Genomic DNA, 24210 nt, shown 5'->3' on the forward strand with positions numbered 1-24210 from the left:
TCGAAATCTCACTCTAAAATCCAAAAGCCAGGTAAAGCCCAATTGCCCGTTTCACTGATGGAGAAATCCAGGCCTTAAAAAAGCAAGTGATTTGTTGAGTTGGTGGGTACTTGGAGGAATGAAGTGAAGCATTAGGTTTTTCTAGTTTCTATGGGCTTCCAGGGGTGTACTCACACCGTGATAATCCTCAGCAGGTCCCCAGATGGCCTGCAATACACTGCACAGCTGGTGTTGAAAACATGGGAGGCCTAGCTGGGCCTAGAGCCGCAGCAGCTTGACTCCCTGCATAGTTCCCTCTGGGGGCATGACCGGCACAGCCCCTCTGGAAAGTCTTTGGTACTGAGCCTTTGTCTCAGAAGAGGAAGGTATAGCTCATCCCCTCTGAGTTTCCCACCTGCTGTGTGACTCCCGTCACCCTTACCTGGCCACAACTGACTGCATCCTCACGACTCCGTGGGAGCAGAGTATGGGGAGGAGAAAGAATAAAAATAGGAAATATATAAAATGAAGTCATTTTAGCCAAGCTGCTAAAATTATTATGAAAGTTAAGGGATGAGAAATACTCCATTCTTATTCTAATAACCTGACAACTTAAATTTTTTGAACTTTCTAATCCTGCATCAATGCCTGGATATGCATGTGGGCCTCCAGGTGACCCTCTAATTATCCCCTGAAAGACCCACCTACACATCCACCTGACATCCATTTTCCGGACCTCCAGGACCTGATCTGGCCTCCTGGTCCCATCTTCGTGACCGCCTGGCATCTGTCATCCTGGGTGCCCGACACCTGACTGACACCATTCTGGACCAATCCTAGGGCTACGAGTGTAGGGCTGATACTTCTCAAGACTGCACTTATTACTATAAGCTATTGAACATTTTTTTCTTCTTTGGAACACTTCTGGGTTTTTGTCCAGCTGTGTTCCCAGTTTGAAAACTCCTAGACCCTTGAATAAATATCATTTATTCCTAGCAAGGCCTCCAGACTCTGAGTTCACTTGTCAGGGGTGTAGAAGAGGAGATGGCCCAATGCAGGGGCAGACGTACTCTCGAGCACAGGTAGCCTCACTCTCCAAGAGACTTTGCAAGACAAACACAACTTCATCTCTTCAGCCCAGTGCAAGCCGGGGCACGGAAAGCCATTCCTTTATAAAATCACGGGCTGTGCCCTAAGGGTCCCTTTGATTTTGTGGAAAGCAACAGCCAAAGAGAAAACTGTGAACAGTAATAGGTGTCTTTCAGTTGTAGTCTGAGTCAAGGGGGCAGGTGCCCAATTCTCTTCCTTACCTTTCAGATCTCGGCAGACCCTGACCTCCCCCTCCCACAATTCAGAACTTGGCACTCGGCAGGCACTCAATAAACAATGTCTGCCTGCGCCACGTGAAAACAACCTGCTGGGGCAAGTAGGAGTCAATCCTGCGTCCCTCCCTCCCTTTTTTCCTCCTCTGCGACCTCTGGGGCTCTGGTTTCCTGCAAGCAGTGAATTATTCATGTCTGTTCATAGATATCAAATTGGCCTTTCCCAGGTTGCCAGCAGGGTGGGGCAGGGAGGTGGCTTTGTTTAGTCTGTAAATAGGAGGAGCAACCTCTTTGTTCTAACAGCCCTTGGGTGTGTGACTGTTTTTGCTAAGTCATCCTGAGGATGCTCAAAGCCCCACTGTGAGGTTCCTCCCGTCCATCCAGGCTCCTCCCCCCTCCCAACCCCTTTAATAGATCCTTAAGTGGGCCCACTCCACTCCGGCTCACCCTGCACTTTCACTATGGCGTTCATTGCCAAGTCCTTCTATGACCTTTCTGCTGTGAGCCTGGATGGGGAGAAGATAGATTTCAATACATTCCGAGGCCGGGCGGTGCTGATTGAGAACGTAGCATCGCTCTGAGGCACAACCACCCGGGACTTCACCCAGCTCAACGAGCTGCAATGCCGCTTTCCCAGGCGCCTGGTGGTCCTCGGCTTCCCTTCCAACCAATTTGGACATCAGGTGAGGAGGCCCTTGTATTGCATTCAAGGTGTTGGGTTGTCTGGTAGCCTAAGGGGAGGGGAAAAAGACTGTGTGTTGGAGTGCCTGGAATGGTGGGACATGTTTTGTTAATGCAGGTCTTTAGTACATGTGACTACCAAGGGGAAGTAGATATGATTCTGTCTGTGATTAAAGACCAAGGGTGTGGATTTTTATTGTTTATTGTCTTCCCACTGTACTCTGTGAGGGCTGTTACCAGGTCCGTTTCTCTCCATTGTATCATCAGTGCCTAGGGTAGAGAAATACTCATCAAATATATGCTGAATAAATTAATGGAGGAAACAGCAGATCAAGAACCAAGTGAGGATTGAACTGGCTCAGACCTTACTAGCTAGCATTGGTTCTATTTAATGGCTCTGTGCCCTAGGAAGAGCCACTCTATTTTTTCTGCTTTAGTTTCCTCATCTGGAAATTGGGGAAAATACCACTCATCTCATAGGATTATTGTGAGGATTATTGTGAGGCTCCAAGGATAAGATATACAAAAGTAACTTGGAAGACATAAAGTAATATGTAAATGCAAGCAACTTTATTATTTATATTGAAGTCTGGTTTTTTTTGAAATCAGCCAAGTGGAGAGTGAACTTGGGGGGAAGCTAAGGGCGTGCAGCGTGCACGTGTCTCCTCTGGTCATCACAGGCACCTCTTTGTCTCTGATTAATGGGTCAAGTTGTTGTAGAGCTTCAGCCCACACATGTCAAGCTATCTTTCAGAGATTCTCCTATTTTCACGCATTATTTTAACAGCACAAGTGGGCAGAATGTCCTCAACTGAACCCTCTCATTATAATCCCCGTAGTTCAATGCATAGTGGCATGAAGACACGGTAGAGACTAGCAGAGATATATGCAGGAAAGCTGAAGTGTCATTGGCTGTGACAAAGCTGAGCCTAAACCATTACTGCTCTGACTGTTCCTTCCTTGTCTCTCTTTCTTTTTTGCCCCCTCACCTGAGGATATTTTTCCCTATTGCTTTTCAGGGAGAGAGAGAGAAACACTGATGTGAGAGAGACACACCCATTGGTTGCTTCCCGCAAGCTCCCCGACCCAGGCTGGGGATCGAGCCTGCATGCCCTTGGTAGGAATTGAACCCAGGACCCTTCAGTCCACAGGCCAAAGCTCTATCCACTGAGCCAAACAGGCTAGGGCTCAGTCTGTTTCTAGGCTTGGGCAAAGCAGGAGAGATAGAAAGGGCAAAACCTCTTTAGAGGTGTCTCTCTGGCCCTAAACGTGCCTCCAGCCTCACACCATTACTTCAGGCTAACTAGTTGCTGGAGGGAGGCCATAACCACTGGCCATTTGCATTAGAGATAAGAAGTCAATAGAGATAAACTCTGGGCTCAAGATGTCACCTTGGCCTAGAACTGACTGTACTAATTGGTTCTAGTAGGTCAGGAGCAGGAACTTTCTCCCAGAGGGAGCTATCTGACTCTTAGACTTGGGGGGGGGGGGGGTTGGAAAATAAGGGTTTTCATGGGCCTTTTGGGGATGTCACGGGTGGGGACAGAGTGGTAATGGCAGCGGGGAGGGAATGACAGGTAACAGGTTCAGGCTAAAGCATTCAGGCTAAAGCATACAGCTGAGGAGAGTGAGTGACTGTGAGGGACAGGAGTCTTGGGGTAGCAGTCTAGAAGTGAAAGGAACGATAATTACACATTCACAACCTTTAACCCTCAAGCACTTCATTTCCTTAGCTCCCCCTTTCCCTGGCCATTCCAGAACCCGAAACCGTCTATCCTATTTTTCATCCATTCCTGTCACTAAGTAATTACATTTAGAATAAATACATTCACGGACGTCTCTGACTCATCTTGCCTTTGCGGCACCTGAAAACTAGACTTCCTTTGATGGGGTCTTCCTTCATAATTTCTCCAACTTGTGCTTCAGATGTAGGACAAGGCAAGATGAAAGCAAGAAGCTGTAAACCCCATTCCCCTGGGGAACCATTTCACCCTTAGCTTGAGGAGCTGAGTAGGGCAGAGGCAAAGGCCTCAACACACATGTAATTAGAAGCGACAGAGGCAAAGCAGGGAGAGGGAAGGGCAAGGTGGTGGCAGGATGCGTGTGTAGGCATGTGTGGACCGGTAAGTAGAAGGATGGTTCTGGGCAGTAGGACCCGAGCCTCCTTTCCCTTCCTACTGCCCTGAACTTAAGGTTCCTTGAAGATTCAGATACCCTAAGAACTGCTCAGGGTAGACTGGAGACAGAAGCAACCACTCAAAAATGCTAAATCTTTCAGCATGAGAACAGCCAAGCTAGGAACTGCAAAAACTTTCAGAAATGGCCAACCATAACATCAATAGCTGTGAGAAGGAAAACTCCAAATCAAGACTAGGGCAAAACAAATGAAGAAGGGAAATAAAGGAACAGAGAGAGAAAAATAAAATATAAAGGTACATAGAAAAGAATGATCCTGGGAAGGGAGTATAGGAGGTGAAAGCTTTGCATGTGGTGGACCCTTGGTTCCCCCCTTCCTTTTTCCATGCTCTTTGTCTTCTTCCTCCCCCAGGAGAACTGTCAGAATGAGGAGATCCTGAACAGTCTCAAGTATGTCCGCCCTGGGGGTGGGTTCCAGCCCACCTTTACCCTTACCCAGAAGTGTGAGGTGAATGGTCAGAACGAGCATCCTGTCTTCGCCTACCTGAAGGACAAGCTCCCCTACCCTTACGACGACCCGTTTTCTCTCATGACCGACCCCAAGCTCATCATCTGGAGCCCAGTGCGCCGCTCAGACGTGTCCTGGAACTTTGAGAAGTTCCTGATCGGGCCGGAGGGGGAGCCCTTCCGACGCTACAGCCGCACCTTCCCCACCGCCAACATCGAGCCGGACATCAAGCGCCTCCTCAAAGTTGCCATATAGACTCGGGCTGCTCCGCACACAGATCTCCTACTCCATCCAGCCCGAGTGTCTTTCCTTAGGATTCAGTGTGTCCTAAGCTTTCCCTTGACATCAGTCTCCTTCACTGGAGCCTTGCCTCTCCTCCTGCCTGTTTCCTTTCTCTCTCCCAACCTCCTGGTTGGCGATTCAACTTGGGCCTCCAAGACTTGGGTGGGCTCTGGGCCTTCACAGAATGATGGCACCTTCCTAAACCCCTACGGGCGGTGTCTGAGGCGTGTGAACAGCCCGAGCCAGCCTGCTAGCTGAGTCCAATAAAGGGCAGGCGTGGAAACGGCCAGGTTCTCTGTGTCTTCTTTCTTGACGGGGTGGAGGGATGGTACACGCTGCAGGTGGGTCAGAGGAGCTGGCAGCACACAAAGGCTCGGGAGAGGGAGGCTCTGGTCAAGGGGACACCCTAATTACTGTCCGGAAAGCAGGCCCTGCTCAAGGTCTTCCGACGGGGGTGGAGTTGCAGGAAAGTAAATGGTTATTATTTTATGGCTTTTCTTCAGAATGTGGAAAGGAGGCAATAATGAGGACTAAAGAGGAGGAAAAGACAAAGGGCCCTTTGGTCGAGGGTACTAGGAGGTTAGTGAGAGGATTCCGGTCAGAAAAACGTCACCATCGCTGGGTACTGGGCCAAGCAAATATTATCTACTCCTTGAGAATTTCCTGGGAAGTCAATTTCCTGGGAACCCTGCTGCAAGGGCGGGGAGGGTGAAGTTACTGGTATACAAAGGGGCACTTCATCTGCTTCCCGATCACTTTGCTGAGCTAGATGGACTCTCCTTCCTTTACAACGTTCACATTGCACCCTTGTCTTTCTCAGACTCGTATATTCACAGATTCAGGAACAGGACAAACAAGTTTAGGCGTGAACAATTGGTTTCATTTCTTCTTCCACGAGGGTGGGGATGTGCGAGGGCCTCCCTTCACAGCCTGCCGACCTGCCCAAGTGACAGCTGTTCCCTGCGACAATGGAGTTCTGCCGAATGTCTCTGTGACGATGGTGCCCCAAATTCCTCATCTAGTCCAGGCATGCTCAACAAACACTGCCACCACCAAGGCCAGGTCCTATCACATTCTGGGAAAGACACCCGCTGAAAGGCCACTGCCCTGTCACTCTGCCCCACAAACCTCCTCCTGGAAACTTCTCATTTCACCTTCCCTTCTTTGACCACTAGATGGAATGTTTCACTTCTCTTTATTGAAGCCCTGAAGGGCAGCTCTCCAATCTGAACACACTGCTTGAGAGCCCCAATGCTGAGAGGGAAATGCTTTTCCTATGATGTTTCCATAACTATTTTCTAAGCACTTGCATTACCCGAAAAGCAGATGTGGAACAGAGGTTAAGGATCCGCCTTGTCTGACCTTCACTGACCGTGCTTTATTTCAAAAGGGTAACCTGAGCATTATCATGGGAATCCCCTGGCACTCTGCAGCAGGGCCTTCTGCTAAATTAAGGTTGCCCATGACCCTTGAAAACTCAAGTCTTTCAAGATTCCTGCTCTGAAAGCCAACACTGGGGGATAGACTCAGGGGCAGGACCAAGCACTGATTTTAGAGCAATAACCGCAGAGACAAATTGCTTCCCTGAAGAAATGAAATACAGAATTCATACTGGATGCTAAAATGATTTGTTCATCTTGATAGCACTATAGCCTGTAGTTTTACATCCAATAATAGAGTCAGCTCTCCTGAATTTTGGCATTATGCCACAGGCAATTTAGGACCTGATATGCCAGTACAATGTGTTGGGTCTTTCCCATGAGGCTCAAGTTAAAAGAATTTAGAGCTCCCAAAGGAATGGGGATTATAAGTGATTTTGCAGAGAAAGTCAGAAACAACCCTAATGCTAGGAAGAGGACTCCTTTGCACAGGGCAAATGCTATTTGCTTCAGAAGGGACCTGACCACTTTGGCTCAGGAACAGGGAAGGCAGGACTGGAGGAACTTGTTTTTACAAGGACACTTTGTTTCACTAAATCTTTAGTTGTGCTGTTGTTAAAATGAAGAGAAATGAGAAAATGTTTCCTTTCCTTAACTCCTCATCTTGTTTGTCACCCTTCACATCCTCAGAAGTATCAGCTCATGGTCATAAACAAAGCAAAGCTTAATATAATCACCCATTTTCCTAGATCAACAAAATCTCTTAATCAAATTTCCCTAGGGCCACTCAGGAAGCAGGGAGAAGTCTCATAAACAAGCTTTCCCCAAGTGCTGAGGTAATGCTACTTGATTTAGAGGAGGGGCAGAGACGATCGTTTCTCTGAGGGCTCTCACAAAAATATAGCTTGGAATAAGTGATTTTAGAGGGCCAAGATACAGACTAAAACTGATGATTATTTCCATGACTATGTTCCCACAGCTATTTTGTCCTTAGTTTAAGAAAGTTAAACAAACTCTAATTGGTGATTTCACATCTGATGATTTCTTACAATCACCATCACAACCATCGTCCAAGCTATCCTTTAGTATATACATATATTATACTAAGTACTTTAAATAAATACGTTAGGCTTGTTAATCCTCATACTGACCCTGTAAGCAAATTTAATCTCTATTTAAAAGAAGGTAATTAATAGTGTCGACAATAAAAGTGAAGTAAAAATAGTAAATAAATAAATAATAGAAGGTAACTGAGTAAGACATCTGCCAGAGACAAAGGGCTATAGAATAGCAGAGTTGAAAGTTAAACCCAGGTCAGCCTGACCCAAAGCCCCTACTCTTACCCATGACAACAGTGCTTCCTTCTATCTCAGTTTCTTCACTAGGACCACTGACAGCTGCCTACACACTATACTGTACAACCTAAAAACCTTTCACTTACATCATTTGATTTAAAAACTCCATGGAGGCATGATTATTTCTATTTTTCCATTGAAGAAACCGAGGTACAGAGAGAGTAAGTGACTTGTCTAATCTCCCACCATGAGCAGGTGGCAAAGCTAATTCTAGACCCAGGTTTTTTGATTTCCTTTCTCCCCAACCATGGTGTGTCTCACAATAGAGACTTGTACTAGTCAAGAAATATACATTTGAAAACTGACAGCCTCAAATTGTCAAGTCACTTAACCTTGCTCACAAAAGAATGGAACCGAAAGGATTCTTGATACACTGAAGTAAAGAACAGTGAACATATACTTTTTAGTGATAACTTACAAGTAACTAACCGTATCTTGACTATACCATATGCCAACTAATAAGTATTGGGAGAACCCAGAACAATTTGAGAAAGACACTGCTAGCTATAACAACACAACAAACATGCTGAGCTTTGAACTCCAAGATCCAAATGAGGCAGAGCCCTAGATCTGTACCTCGCGGAGCAAATAAAGAATGAATGAGGTGTCAGGGCAAGCCCATGTCCCCAGTTACACCTATAGTTGAAGTCTTGTCCTTCTATCTCAGGGCAAGAAGGTAAAAAAGACTGATGCTTTTTGCCTGGTTGTTCTTTTTTAAAAAAATATCTATTGATTTCAGAGAGAGGAAAGGAGAGGGAGAGAGAGAGATAGAAACATCAATGATGAGAGAGTCATTGATTGGCTGCCTCCTGCACACCCCCAACTGGGGATCGAGCCTGCAACCCGGGCATGTGCCCTGCCTGGGAATCGAACCCCGATCGCTTGGATCCTAGGTCGACACTCAAACGCTGAGCCACGCCCAGCCGCGCCTGGTTCTTCTTTATTTAAACAGAAAAACAGACTCAGTAGAACTGGGTTCAAAAGGTCTTTAATTCTTTTAGATCCAGAGAAAACTTCTAGAAGATGAAAAAGAAAATATCACAAAACATAGCACAATGTTGATAAAATAATAATAAAATATATGGATAGGATCACGTGTTGTGAATTTTTATAGTATATGTAGTCTATGATAGATAATAATTACACATTCTGCAAAAGACAAAGATATCAGCGGGGCATCTGAAACTGTACTCTTGAGCTCCAAAAGACTAAGTTGGAAGCATTCAAACTCCAAGAAGGGACAATTCAGAGGCTATAACGGGCTTAGTGCTGCTATTTAAAGTAATGAAGCATTTTCTCTACTTTCTGGATTCATTTCACCAAATGATTTCCTCAGCAGGTCAGATATAGATTTGCAGTAAGTGGAAAACATTTTCCAGGAATAAAACAACCGATTCCTAAGAAGCAGCTGACTTAAGTTTTCTAAGTAATAAATCTTGGTCTGACATGCCTAGGTTTCTCAGAGTGCGGTCCCTGACATTCTCAGCCTCCTCCTGACCTTGCCAGGCCCTATACTTCACCAGAACTGAACACTCCCACTGAGAGGGAGTCACCGTACTAGCTGTGTGACCCTGAGTAAGCTACTTCTTGTGCTTTAGTGTCTTTGGCTCTAAAATCGGAATAATAATAGTACCTACCTCGTGGAGTTGTGAATGAGGATTAGATAAGTGCTTAAAAAGGCCGCCACACAAAGTCAGTCCTCAGTAAACTTCAGCTATTGTTATCCTTGTCATACAACAAAGCTTTTCCCTGGTATCACGAACACTTTGCTCACTATTTTCTTATAAGCAAGGCCTCAGTTCAGAATACCCAAGTCTCTCAGGTCTGAAGAGGAAACAGTTTTGTTTCTAATGCCTGCCCCTTTTAAATGTGGTCTTACGAGAACTAACTAGCCATTTCGTTGTATCTAGTATTTTCTGTGCCTTCCAAAGCATCTTACATTCATTACTCACTTGGATCTCACAACAATACTATAAAGGAAGTATAGTATCAACTTTTATTAGTCCAAATTTTTAAAAGGAGACAATAAAGTCCATAGTAATGCTTTCCTTAATGGTTAGAGTGCTACCAAACGGTAGAGAGGCCTAAATGCCAGGGTTGATGACACCCAATCCAGTGTTCTTTCAACTATGTAAGGTAAGACAGTCTAAGATCCCTTTAGAACAATTCAAATCATTCTATTTATTTATATTAACTAAAGTTCACACTCTCTTCAGATTTCCCATTTTCACCAAATGTCACTTTTCTGGTGCAAGATCCCATTCAGGACACATTACATTTAGTAAGCGTGTCTCCTGAGGTTCTTTCTGGCTGTGAGTTTCTCCGACTTCCTTGTCTTTGATGACCTGACAGTTCTGAGGAGCACTGGTCAGGTATTTTGTAGAATGTCCCTTAACTGGGATTTGTCTGTTTTTCTCATCAGACTGGAGTTATGTTTTTTGGGGAAGAGTACTACAAAGGTGCAGTGCCATTCTCATCACATCATATCAAGGACACATGCTGTCATATGGCTTATCACCAGTGATATTAACCTCGATCCTGGCTAGTGTCTGTCCCCCCTTTCTATACTATATCCTGGAAGGAAGCCACCACACACACACTTAAGGAGTGGGGAGTATCTACATACATAATTTGAAAAACTTTTGCATGGGAGATTTGCCTATTGTAGTTTATGTATTTATTTATTCAGTCATTTATTTATATCAGTATGGACTCATGAATATTTATTTTATAGTCTGGGCTATAATCCAATGCTACTTAATTTTTTATTCGAATTGTTCCAGCTTTGCTCACTGGGAGCTCCTTCCATTGGCTCTTCTGTCCTTCTGACATCCCTAACTATTGTGATTTTTTTCTGAGCACTTTCTTTTTTTGTGGCACAAGAAGCTCCAAGCTCATATTTACAGCCCTAGTCCTGTATACTTATAGCCCCAGTCGTGGAATAAGTCATTTATCCAAGGAGCCCTGGTTCCTTTTACTGGAGCCAAGATCTGGGCATTAGGTGCTCCCCCAAATTACTTTTTTCTTTCAAAGAATAGGTAAGTTTAAGCAGAAAAAAATAAGTAATTTCCATTATAAACTAAGTAAGACAAACCATCAGGCTTGCAGTATTGTAAACCAACATAGCCTAGTTCCAACAGAGCCGCAGAAGGATCCTTAGAATAAGAGAGTCATTTGTCGGGGGTCATCTGGGAGAATACTGATGGTATCTTCGGCTTTGCCACATAACAAACACAGCATGGTGTACTCCTAGAACAAGATAAAGCTAATTACCTTGAGGGACAGGGAGAAAGATGCTTCCAATTTACTCAGGTAAGTTTTTCTCCACATCGTCGTGGATATTCTTTCTGTATGTCTCAAGTTCAACACCTATAAGCAATACCTTAGGTTTATTCTGTTTATATAAACTGAGTACATGCTGATGCCCTATTTACTATGTATATAAGGATGTCATCTTGGAAATGCATGACCATTTCTTGGACTTAAAAAACACACTCACTGGGCTTAGTGCTGCTATTTGAAGTAATAAAGCAATTTGAGTGTGGGCCCCTAAGGACAAACTCCTGATCTTAGAGTTGTTTCTTTTTAGGATATTTAGCACTAATATGCAAAAGAAATGATTTTTAAAACAACAAAGGGAGAAAATTCCTAAACCAAAAATGCTATTTATACCTACTCTAAGAAAATAAAAGATTACATTAAATCCACTAATGTGTCAAGCATGCCTCATATTTAATAGTCAGTTGTCTGGAATTTGATCTATTTAAGGAGTTTTATGTTTCTTGGGTTTAACAAATGTTCAGACTGGTGACAAAAGGGATTTTGTTTTAGGTAAAAATCTTCAGGGCAAAGTCCTTTTCTTATAGAGGTCTCTTTCTAGAATATTTAATATGGTCATAAGCTATAGAAGCATTTCTTTTAAACCGTTTGCTTAAAAACCTTTTATCTTCTTTAGGAAAACAAACATCTATGTTAAGTCTATATGTATTTCTGCACCTGACACTGAGATTGCTAGCCGTCTGGAAATTGATCAGTCAAAGCAGTCTGGGTGTAGACAGTACTACAGAGAGGGTCACAGAGATAAACAAGGACTACAGTACAGACTCAGAATTAGGCAAGTGCCTTTCCATTTCCTTCTAGTGACTTTAGCAGGGGAGCTTAGTTGTGGCAGTGGAAAGACTGTTTCTTTTTTTAAAAATAAATGTTTTTATTGATTTCAGGGAGAGGAAAGGAGAGGGAAAGAGACAGAAACATCAATGATGAGAATCATTGATCGGCTGCCTCCTGCATACTCCCTACTGGGGATCAAGCCCACAATCCAGGCATGCGCCCTGATGGGGAATCAAACAGTGACGTCCAGGTTCCTGGGTCAATGTTCAACCACTGAGCCACACCAGCTGGGTGAAAGGTTGTTTCACAAAGACCACATTTAATTTTACTGATTTTTAAAATTTTTTAAAAATATATCTTTATTGATTTCAGAGAGAGGAAAGGAGAGGGAGAGAGAGAGATAGAAACATCAATGATGAGAGAGTCATTGATCAGCTGCCTCCTGCACGCCTCTGACTGGGGATCGAGCCCGCAACCCGGGCATGTGCCCTGACCGGGAACTGAACCCTGATCGCCCGGATCCTAGGTCGATGCTCAACCGCTGAGCCACACTCGGCCGGGCAACACATTTAATCTTAAAGTCTACTCTACGCACAGTAAAAATAGAGGCTAGATCTCAGCAAACAAATGCAAGTCTCATGAATTAGAAATAAAATAAAAATCCACTCTTTCCAAGGTCTTTTACTGCTCTCAAATACTTATGTTTTCACCTACCAGACATTACTACTAGGATGTCAACCTCTCACCAGAAATGAAGAAGAAAAAAGTAGTAAAATCAAAATAGGAAAATGTGTGAAGCTAGACAAATATCTGAGTTTTCAACCAATCTATCCATTGACAAGTTTTTGTTAATTGCCTAAATACTCTGCAGTGTGCTAGGTACACTGGCACACATGAGAGAAGGCAAGGACAAGGTCTGACCTTGTAGAATTTACAACCTAACTTGGGAGAAAAAAAAAACCACCTAACATAATCTGGAAAGATTATTAAATAAAAAAGACTGATTATACCTGCAATCTTTAATTTAGAGGCAGTCTGTATTCCAAATTTCCTTGTAGGTCAACTGTTAGGAATTCAAAAGCAATTTCCCACAGAAGAAGTTGTACCCGACAGTTAGGTTCCCAGGAAATCCAGGGAGCCTTTTAAATTTACATTATACAAGCACTATAGAATCTAACCATATATAGCAGCGTTTCTGTGGGAAAATATGTCTAGAATTGTACCTCAAATGCCAGAAATATATCTCTGTGTGCTGCCAGGAATGTGGTGGGATTAGGAAACCTTTTACCCAAACTAGCCAACTTGGGAGAATAAGAATTCCCTCCATTCACTCATGGAGACCCTCAGTGACTCCATCAGGGCAAAGCCTAAGGTCAAAGATTTGGAAGGAAGGGTGCAGTGGATGGACTCACCTTTGGGTAAGACCAGATCCTTTGGTTTACTCTGAGAGTCCCTGGCCCTTTTTCTCTGTCACTATCTGTTAATTTTGACCCCAAGTCCTCTCCTTCTCTGGTAAGCTATGGAAAGACCAATGAGGTAGTCTGAACACATCATTTTAAGAAAAATAATCTGATGGCAGAATTTAACATATGACAGGGGGGAAGTGGATACTAGGAGAGAGAACACTGGAGTAGAGTGTCCAGATTAAGAGATTTTTTTCCATGAGAATTTCACGCTATCTGGGCATTGTGACTACAAACCACCTTCCTTTACCTTCTTCCTCCTATCAGAATACTTTCCAGGACAGCTTTGAAAATGGTTGTATTCAGTCATAAAGAAAATCAGCTAGACTTTGGTCTCATGGCAGTAACATACAATGGATCAACTAGGGCATGAACAAGCAATCTCACTATCCATTTAGGGACTCTAAAAAGCTCACAGGGCCCTTCAGGAGCTTCTGGAAAACAGTTACAAGCATTCCTTTCCTTCCATGAAAGGACAGAACTGCTCCTGTAAGCCCTTAATATGCTCATTCTTGTTTGGTCACTACTCCTTCACTGAGATCTCGATTTTGGCCTAGTTTACATATATCATATAAATGTTTTGTGAGGCATAATTTCTGGATGCTGAGGAGATGTGGTCAAGATGTCATTTAGATTAAGCATATTAGTCCAGATTATGACAAGTGATTAAGCACTTTCTGCCACACTATAATAAGAATGAGAGTGGCTATACTATTTTATAAGATTCTGTTATGAAAACTTTTATTTTTCCTAATTATAGTACTATACAAACCTAAAGGATTTTTAAAAAGTCCTTTGCCTGTTAAAAGCTCTAACCTAATATTTATATCCTAAGGATGAACATTTAGTTTGTACTAAATAACTCAAGCTGAAGGCTTGAAAATGGAGGCAGTGAGGGACAGATGCAGGCTGCATTGTGTCCTTCTGGTTAATGTGTGTCTGTCTGTCCTTGGCTCTCCCACACCATCCAGCTTTTCTTCCTGTCCATTAGACCTACTTCAGGCCTACACCAGCATACGGAATTCTGTTGTATTCTTCACATGCTCTCACAATTGTCTAAGGACTAATCCTTATAATAAATCCCTATTCTCTATTCTTATAATGGTTCAGCTTCTCTCCTCCAACCTTGATACATCCATTTTGTTATTTTACTTAACAAATAGTATTAAAATGTCTTACTGCATTCTGAACGGTGTGGCTCAGTTGGTTAGGGCATTGTCCTGTGTGCCAAAGGGTCAAGGGTTCAATTCTCAGTCAGGGGACATGCTCAGGTTTCGAGTTCGATCCCCGCTCTGGGGGTATGCGGGAGGGAACTGACATCTCTCTCTCACATCAATGTTTCTATCTCTTCCTCTCTCCCTCTCTCTTTCCCTCTCCCTTTCTTTCTTTCTGGATTCAATGAAAAACATATCCTTGGGTGAGGATTTTTAAAAAATTAAAAAATAAATAAAAATAAATACATAAATGTTTTACTGCAATTGAGGCTACAGAATTGCTCAACTCTACATGCCTATTAGTGAAAACAAAAGATAACCTTCTTATCACAATTTCCATACCCAGCAAGTATGATGGCAATGGGCGGGTGAACATTTAGCCAACAATGGTATAATCACGACTAGGTAGAGCAAAAAGAGGCACAATAGTAACTTCATGAGAAGCTATAATGTGCTGTTCTTCATAAACAAAAATGACAGGACTGAGAAATCATTTGTAAGGCACACACTCTGATTTCTGATTTTTGTGAAGACAGGTTTGAGCAGATCCATCCACATCTAAAGTTTCTCTCTCACCTTCCACAGGTAGAAGAGAGGGATGGTCTCCTTTAATATTTGCTAGTGCTTCACTTATGAAAACTATATCTAGATTTTCAAGGGTACTTTTATTATCCCCCGCCACCAATAACATACCCACGTTTATACATTTACCTGAAATTCATCCATGATACTGAATGTATATTCATGCCTGGCTACTACGTGATGACAATTCTTACACAGATCTGCTGAAACAAAGAGAGACGTAAATAATTAAGTAATGGAAGGTGTCTCAAGACAGTAAAAATTTCTATTCTCAGCAATGGCATTGCTTTAAAAGACTCTTCACTGCCATATTTAACACAGCAGGAAATCCATTATAACATCTACCTTGATAAGAAATCCAGAATCCATGACATAGCAACACTATATAATTAAGGGCCTAAACTCAGAAACTCAATGTGCATATATTAATTCCCATCGAACACTCTCTAAGGTAATCAATCAACTAACAGATATGTAAGGGTGTTTTTTAAACTAGCTAGACCTATCAAACTATGTAAAAGCTTCTAGTCTCAAGAATGACAGAAACTGTGCTACTACAACCAGTCATAAGTAAACAACCAACGCTAGACACTAAAGTGAAGTTAATGGTGACAAAAGACTCTAGAAAAAACAATATGATAATAATAACTCTTATGTACTGAGTGTTCACAGTGTGCCAGATACTGTTTTAAATACTTCTTACCTATTTATTCACTTAATCTTCTCAAACTCAAAGAAGGAGAAACAGTTTTTAGGGATAAGGAAACAAACTCGCACTGTGGTTATGTAATTAGGAAGGCTAGTTAAGTGGACCCAGAACTCAAACCCAAGCATTCTGGCTCCAGAACCCTTGCTCTTAACCACTGTGACTTACTACCTGGAACAAAATTGAGGTCAAAGGGTTATATCTAAAAGAAAGACAAAGATTCTTCTAATTTAGAATATTTTTTGATTGTCTGTTCTAGAGGCTTAGTGTTTTTCATACCCCTCTTGCAAAATATCATTATTTGTGTATTTACTCCTTATATATTCAGAACATATCAAAGAACCAGGAGACGAGCCCAAAGGAGATGTGAACAGTTGAACTACCTGTCACGATATTTGGGCACTAAAGTGTACATATACTTAATTTACTCATAGAACTTCACAGTGCCAATCTCTGAATTTATTTATTTTTATTATAGTTTGTTTGGTTTCCCAGTATTGAGGAGCAGCAGCAGCATATAAAGGTAGCATATTTACAGCAGCAAAAGAAACACCAGATTGACAGTGAGATAGGAGACAGAAAAAGCTATGAAGCAGAAACAAGACTAAAAACCCACAGCACTCAGGGACATTTAAAATAGGGGCAAACATAGCTTCTCAGCCTTTTGGCTAAAATAAAGTGTAAAATAGGGGCAAAGAGCCCTAAACACTTTAATAGCTCTGGGAGGACATCACTGTATTATACTAGAGTAGAAAATGAAAACTCACATGGATGACCCTAAGGTTAAAAAAAAAGTCTCTATATCTTGTTTCAGAAGGCATAAAGGCTTTAAAAATAAACAAAACCAAAAAATGGTGCCTGAATCATAAGCTTCAGTTGCCTCCAAAAGTCTTGTAAGTAGAATATCTGATGCTAAAGAAATGAGGCGTTATTTATAATTTCTCTTCAACACCTAAATAACTAGTAACTATGTGTTGCAATACGATATTAAAACAGGCCTCATCATACTTTGCACAGCATATCAACTTCCAAAAGTCAATACCTGCTGACAACTTCCATGAAAAGAAAAGGTCTACTTACGATCATAGGTAACTATTTCTTCTCCATCTTCCTCTTTCAAAGATTTGTTTGTGATCAGCATAAAGTCCCGCTTACCACACACTGCACAGCCGGTAAAGTTCAGCAAGAAAGATCCACTCTCTAGGCAGATGTTACCCTAAAATATTAAAAATAGTAATTTAATTTTCTTATATTTCAAAATCCTTGGTGAAAATGATTAATAGACTTAAAATCTCTAAGGCAAAAAAACATGCCAAAGTTTACTTGCTTGAAGGGAACACCAATTAATTTTTGAAATTATTACTTTCCTCTAGATGTGCTATTCATGGTAAATAAAACTGAAGCTATGTTAGAGCTGTAAGTCTCTAAATGCAAATAGATATTTAGAAACAATTTAATGAAGCTTTAATAATATAAAATATGAAAAGGAAAAATTTAAAAAAACTAAGAGCCAACATTAGATGAGGTGTCATATCATAAAGCTAGAATTAAAATTCAATCAAAATGGAAATACTGAGCCAATGATAAAAATGATCTTATACACTGCCATGCTCAATTGATTGCTGAAATAGCATTTTCTGAAGTGTTAAAAATACCATAAAATAAACAAACAAAATAGACTCTCAGCTCCATAGATGTTAGTCCTTAAGGATACGTGTGATTTAGGCAGAGGAGATAAACTCTGTAATTCATCAGACTGACACCATGGCATTCAAAGAGAAAAGGTTTTGCTTTATCATTAAAAAACTAAACAACTTATGCTCTTGGCTCAAGGGAGGTCTTTGCTAAGCATACTGATTGTTCACAACTAAAAGTCATTTCATAAATAGTCTACTTCGATCTCATTTCTGACCAACAAATTTAGAGTATTTTTAATAGTTAATGTGACTAAAAACCATTCAAAACAACATTTCTCCAATGTAGCTATGTGCCTGATACTGTGCAAAACACAGTGTTGAATTTGAGGATGAGTCACATGTTTTCTGCCTTCAAAGAACTTATGAAGCATCAGGGGAATTAAGGCCCAGCTGAAGTGATGTCACAGTGAAGCTTTCCTGGATTCCCTGCACAATGAACCTCTCCCTTCTGAGTGGCTCCTCAGTGCCAAGTATTAAGGAAGAGATTAACTCTGATGGGGAGAAATCAAACTAACTATATAGTTTGAAGATACTAAATCATAGGCACACGGACTTAACTACTAAAGGGGGGGGAAAGTCTTGGAGTGAAAGTATAAATTCCCAGCTATTAAGAACAAATGCTTTGCTTTGATTTAAAAACCAACAACAAACTCTACTGAGATGTAACTTACATACAATAAAATCCACATATTGTAAGGGTATCGGTAAATTACATTTAATAAACATATACGCCAATGTAAACACTACCCCAAAATTTCTATCTTCCCAGGAAGTTCCTTCAGGCTTTGCAGTCTATCTCCAACCCCTCTCTTACCCTCAGGCACCCACGGATCTGATTTCTATTTCTAGACACTAGTTTTGCCTGCCCTAAAATTTTATATAAACAGAATCATGCAGTATACTCATTTGCATTCAGCTCCTTTTACTCAACATAATGTCTATGTTAATCACTTCTGTTGTTATATGGATTGGTAATTTTTTGCTTTTTATTGCCAAGTAGTATACCATTGCACAGATTTATCTGCTGATAGACATGTAGGTTCTTTTCAGGTTTCGACTATTATGAATAAAGCAGCAATGAAGATTCATGTATAAGTCTTGTGTAGACATACACCTTTCTCTTGGGTAAATTACTAGAAGTGGACTTGCTGAGTCACACAGTAAAAACATGATATATAAACATATAAACATTATAAGAAACTGCCACATGGTTTTCCATTTTCTGTTGCCACCAGCAGCATGTGAGTTCCAGTAGCTTCACATTCTCACCATACTAGGTATTATAAGGCTTTGTTTTCTGTTGTTTTTTTAAAACGTATTTTTATTGATTTCATAGAGAGAAAAAGAGAGAGAGAGAAACATCAATGATGAGAGAGTCATTGATTGAGCCCGCAACCTGGGCATGTGCCCTGACTGGGAATCGAACCCTGATCGCCTGGATCCTAGGTTGACCCTCAACCGCTGAGCCACGCCCAGCCGGGCATTTCTGTTCTTTTAATATATCTTTATTGATTTCAGAGAGAGGAAGGGAGAGGGAGACGGAAACATCAATGATGTGTCATTGACTGCCTGCCTTCAGCACGCCCCCTGCTGGGGATCCAGCCCAAAACCCGGGCATGTGCCCTGACCTGAATCCAACTGTGATCTTGTGGATCCTAGGTTGATGCTCAACTGCTGAGCCACACCGGCAGGGCAAGTTTTTTTAAATTTAATTTTAGCCATTCTAATGATGTAAAATGGTACATCATTGTAGCTTCAATTTGCATTTCCCTGGTGAATAATGATGAGCATCTTTTCATGGTGCCTATTCACATTTCTTCCTTTGTGAAGTATATATTCAAGTCTTTGTGCTCATTTTTAAAAGTTAGGTTGTTTATCTCCTTATTGAGTTTTAAGAGTAATTACTGACCTATAACAGTTATTTTTATCTCTGATACAAATCCTTTGTCAGACACATGTATTATAAATATTTTCTCCTTGTCATTGGTTTGCCATTTTTATGGTGTCTTCTAAAGAGCACTTTTGATTTTTATGAAGTCCAATTTATCAAATTCTTTCTTTCCTTGTTTTTGTGCTTGTCTTCTAAGACATCTTTGTCTACCTCAAGATTGCAAAGATTTTCTCATATGTTTTCTTCTAGAAATTTTATAGTTTTAGCTTGCTGGTTTAGGCTTATGATCTATATTGAAATAATTTTGAAATATGAAACAATAATCAAGTTTCATTTATTTCCATATGACTATTTAGTTGTTCCAGCAACATTTATTTAAAAGACTACCCTTTCCACATTGAATAGCATTGGTACCTTTTCGGAAAACTCAAATGACCATATACACAGGGTGTCCCAAAAACATGTATACACACCTCAACAGCTGATAGCTCAAGTTTGAAAATGAACTGTATTTTTAATAAGCACTGTCTTTATAATTACTCAAAGTGTGTGTATACATTTTTGGGGGCACCCTATATATGGGTCTACTTTTGACTATTTTGTTCCTTTGATTTATATGTCTATCTTTGCACTAATATCACACTCTCTTGATGACTATAGCTTTATGGTAAATCTTTAAAACACATATCCTGATTGGGTTTGAATCAGGACTGCTTTTAATCTATAAAAACTGACTGCCAAGGACTCTAAGACATTAAGGAATGAGAAACAGTCTTAAGAGAATAAAGCCCTAAATACCAGTTTCAAGTAAACAGAACGCTGAACAGGAATGCACCCATAAACACAGGCACCTTATTATATACAATGTGGCCTAACTTCTGTAATCTGACCTAGTAAGTATGCAAAACGTAAACTCTAAGGAAACATTGCTTAAATTCAAGTTCTTGGTGTAACATTACAAGCAAGCAGGCCAGAACTCTGTTAGAAATTCATTACTGTGTATCTCTAGTCTATGAAAAACATCTACCACAGAACTCCAGAAAATTTATGAAAACAAAGATAGATATTACCTACTTATTCTATACTTAGAACTTCTCAACATGCTAATCCATTATTTTCCTCTGCCAAATTTTTTGAAATGAGTGGACTACACTTAATATCACCATCTTATTGCTCTTTCCTTTGCTAAGCTCAAGCAAAGTGGCTCTGCTCTTACTGCCCTTAAAAATATCTCAGGACTCAATAAAATCTAGAGGAAGGGTCCTTAAGATTTCAAATGGTCACTTAGTCTCTACCAAACAACAGGAAGAAAGTTCAGTTCTTCTAAGGATTACCTATTCAACTTTTGAAAATCTGTTAAAGTTCTTTATTCTGATTCAAAGCCTGCAATCCTATAACACCCACCCACTAATTATTTCTAAATCTGCCTCCTGAAATGCCACAGAAAAGTTTAATTCTTCCTCATGACAGTCCTTTAATTATTTTAGCGCATAAGAGAGAAAAGTGCTTATGAAAGGCACTTTCCTGATTTTCCAATCACCTCAATCTTTTTTCCCGCTCTTCTCCCTATACTGTATACTATTTTCACTCCCTAAATTAATTTATTCCTGGAATCTCAGTCTTTGATTCTACTTTATTGTCTACGTTCTTTTCCTAAGAGAATAAATCTTTTCTATTTGACACCGTTATTTGTCTGACTCCTATGTCTGCATCTTGCACTCAAACTGCAATCTTATATTTTCAGTAGACTGCTTGGATTTCTTCAACCTTGAATGAAAAATGATAAAAACAATCTGACCATTTGATCTTGATGATGATAATTCCAATTTTCGCAGTTGCCTAGATTGAAAACCCTGAGATCATCTATAGTTCTTTCCTTCTTCCTCCTACTGTAAATAAGTTGAGTCCTGTTAATCCTTTCTTTGAAATGACGTCTTCATTATCTCATGCCTACGCTCCTGTTGTCATGGCTCTCCAAATGCTCTGGGGGACTCTCCTGAAATTCCACAGGAATTTCCCCCCTCCCATCATTTCAATATATAGCCATAGATTCCTTTTCCTAAGTAACAGACTTCAGAAGAATTCCCTATTCAATTTTGTTTGATGGTTGCCCAATGGCTAAAGTATGAAATCTAAAGTTCTCAATATATAATTTTTGAGTCTTTTGATTAGCTCAACTCTTAAGAATCCAACCTAATCTCTTTAATATATCTCCCTCATGGTCCCAGCAAGGTGCCATGTTGATTACTGGATTCATAAAAGTCTCTTTTTAAGCTTTAAAAAATGTATGAAATAGAACTCAGTACAGAAAAGCATGTGAAACGTAAATGTTCAGCATAACGCCTCTGCCTACTAGGTGTCAGTAGTACTCCCAGATGTGACAACCAAAAATGTCTCCAGATGTTGCCAAATGTCCCACGGGAGGCAAAACTGCTCCTACTTCAGAACCACTGCTCCCATTCATTCACTGTCATTACTCACTGGTTCATGGTGTTCCATTCTATGACTGTATCACTCTTTTTCAGCCTATTAGTACAAACAATGCTGTTACAAACTTTCTTATACAAGTCTCCAGGAACCCATCTGCACATGCATTTATTTCTCTAGAATGGGAACTGCTGGGTTACTCAGTATGCACATCTCCAACTTCATTTGATAATGCTAAACCTCTTTTCAAAGAGGTTGTCCCATATGCGTTTTCATGTTGTTATATATCCTTCCCTGAAGACTAAGTATCACTCAAAATATTAAGAGACGGAAGACACGATAGGGATTTTCTACCTCCCACTCCATATAAGAATCCTTGTTCTTGCTATTATTTCCCCCCAGCCTCCATCTCCTTTCCTTCTTTTCTACCCTCCTCGCTACTGACTTTCAGGTCCCAACTTCAGTCCTTTCTTTTGGGAGAACAGCGCTATCCCCTGTGGCTCTCAACTTGAACAGCACTCAAGGACTGGACTGCTCCTTTCTTGTTAATCACATACTCCCCCAAAATGTAAGCTCTTGGGCAGCAATGAAGCTGCCTCTTACCTCTTCCTAGGTACCCCTCTGTAATCCAGCCACGCACATATACATGTGCAATAAGTATACCTCGAGTGTCGAATGAGAGTAAACAAGTTTGCAACCTCCTGAGCTTGAGAGAACAGAGATCTAAAAGAAAGCACAACAGCCAGGAAACCTAAATTCTGGTCTCGGCCCTCATATTAACAACAGTGTGAACCTGGGCAACTGAGTTCCCCTTTCTGGACGTTAGTTTCTTCATCTGCAAAACCGGGTCGCAACGGATGACCTCAGAGGTCCCCTCCAGCTCTACAATTCAGTAAGAAAAATTGAACTTCATCAAATCAAGCTTGAGGAGGCGACCAGGGGCAGGGGTGGGGTGTCTGCGGTCGACTGGGTTGATGGTGGTGGGGCTTCCTTTGTTGTCCCCGGGAGCTACCGAGAAGTGGGTGCCGGCTGATGTCAGCCACAAGGGCGGGGACGGGGGGAAAGGGCCCCCACAGGCCGCCACTGCCGTCGAGCGCCTAAATACAGCTACCGGGTCATCGGAACAGGCAGAGCCGCGGAGTCCGCCCCGCGCTCAGCCTCACGGGGAAGGCCGGCCGGGGGTAAGAGAAGCCCCAGGGGCCGGCCATGGGCCAACGGAGCGGAAAGCTCCCGGCGCTCACTCGCTCACCCGATTGGGATATTCCTTCTCCACACAGTCCCCACACATAGCGACGCCGTTAACCGGGAAGGTCCTCCAGTACTTCCGGGAAGACGAAACCTCGCGAGAGCGCAGAGAAGGTGGACGCATGCGTCCTAAGTACTCCGGCGTAGTTCGTCTTGAACAGTTCAGGTCTCCGCCCCTTAGCAACTGTTGTTAGGGCACGCCCGGGTCTCTTATGCAACCGCGGTGAGCAAGCGGTCGGAATTATGGAACTGCAGGGGGGAGAGCGGCAATGTGGCGGGAGAGGGAAAGGCATCTTGGGCTGAGCAAAGTTCTAATAGGCGCCTTCCTGAGTCTAGGCTGACAGAAAAGCAAGTCACAATACACGAGAAAGGTAATTGTTTCTCATGTTCAGCTTTCTTCCCATCTTTCAGCTGCCTTGGTTTACTCCATATACATATAAAGCTGAAATTATAATTTAAATATTTTTCCTTAACCATTTCTTAGGGCAGTGAGAATGACAGATCAGATCTCGGCAGGAGAACAAGCAATAACTGAAGAGGCACTTAAAGCTTTGCAGAGAATCTCCTAAAACGAACATGTAAAATGTTCATAGTAAATTACCATCCCAGAGTCCTCTGGAGAACACAGCGATGGGAAACGTGTTTCTTTCTCTCTCTGTGTCACAGAAGCGCCTCAGGGTCAGGCAACACTATGGAAGTAGAAAATGGCCAGGTCAGTGATCTCTGCATCGTTTCCCAATTTTGTGGAGCTCAAAATGCTTGTGATTGCTGCCCCGCTTCTTCTTTAATAACCATTTCAAAGCAAGCCAGTTTAATTGGCTTTGCTAATATGGGAATTCCATATCCACTGGAGTGTTGAAATTGTGACCTTTGGTATTTCACCCTCTGGTAAGGATCTGCACAATTACTAAAAGTCGCAGGTGTGCTAAGCAGCACTGCAGGAAGTAGTGCACCAGAGTTAACTCTATTCTTGGAATAATTATAATGCCTTCCATGTGTATGACATTTTCAGCACTTCAGTTTCTAATTTTATGCTTTTACAACCCTATAAAATTAGTAATGTGAACCCCCAGAAGAAATATACCTTCCAAGAAGGACTCCTCATGGTTAACTGGGCCCAAATTCCTAACTAGAGTCCAGCAGCCATTGCTGACAGAGGCCCCTCACAGGCTGCATTTCAGGGAAAAGCCACAGGCTGAGCTGCCAGCCTCCTGCACTGTGCTCCTGTAATGT

At 41.7% G+C, this 24210-nt stretch overlaps 2 protein-coding genes across 3 annotated transcripts; one reads left to right on the plus strand and one right to left on the minus strand.

Annotated features, from left to right (window-relative positions):
* Window positions 1–1715: 1715 nt before the first annotated feature.
* GPX2 (glutathione peroxidase 2) lies at window positions 1716–4948 on the plus strand. The gene is made up of 2 exons (XM_016223821.2): window positions 1716–1984; window positions 4531–4948. The coding sequence occupies exons 1-2, from the start codon at window positions 1763–1765 to the stop codon at window positions 4879–4881; spliced, it is 573 nt and encodes a 190-aa protein (XP_016079307.1). The 5' UTR covers window positions 1716–1762; the 3' UTR covers window positions 4882–4948.
* Window positions 4949–8614: 3666 nt separating this feature from the next.
* Window positions 8615–23101, minus strand: CHURC1 (churchill domain containing 1). Of its 2 annotated transcripts, none has more exons than XM_016223823.2 (4): window positions 22982–23101; window positions 16798–16933; window positions 15141–15211; window positions 8615–10891 (listed from the first exon to the last, which is right to left on the minus strand). In XM_016223823.2, the coding sequence occupies exons 1-4, from the start codon at window positions 23099–23101 to the stop codon at window positions 10799–10801; spliced, it is 420 nt and encodes a 139-aa protein (XP_016079309.2). In that variant the 3' UTR covers window positions 8615–10798. The 2 variants fall into 2 exon arrangements, with proteins under 2 accessions (XP_016079309.2, XP_016079308.2); XM_016223822.2 differs by having other exon boundaries at window positions 15141–15214; window positions 22982–23062.
* Window positions 23102–24210: the final 1109 nt, after the last annotated feature.

This window comes from Miniopterus natalensis, chromosome 1, assembly GCF_054644295.1.
Source record: "Miniopterus natalensis isolate mMinNat1 chromosome 1, mMinNat1.hap1, whole genome shotgun sequence".
Taxonomy (NCBI): Eukaryota; Metazoa; Chordata; class Mammalia; order Chiroptera; family Miniopteridae; genus Miniopterus; species Miniopterus natalensis.

Bases quoted from the DNA above. Each gene is read 5' to 3' on its own strand.
- CHURC1 (XM_016223823.2), bottom strand. From the start codon at position 23,101: ATGCGTCCACCTTCTCTGCGCTCTCGCGAGGTTTCGTCTTCCCGGAAG. The intron at 15,212-16,797 runs GTAAGTAGACCT...TTGTTTCAGCAG, and splicing joins AGAAATAGTTACCTATGATC to ATCTGTGTAAGAATTGTCAT. The intron at 10,892-15,140 runs GTAAATGTATAA...ATCTTGTTCTAG, and splicing joins GTATCATGGATGAATTTCAG to GAGTACACCATGCTGTGTTT.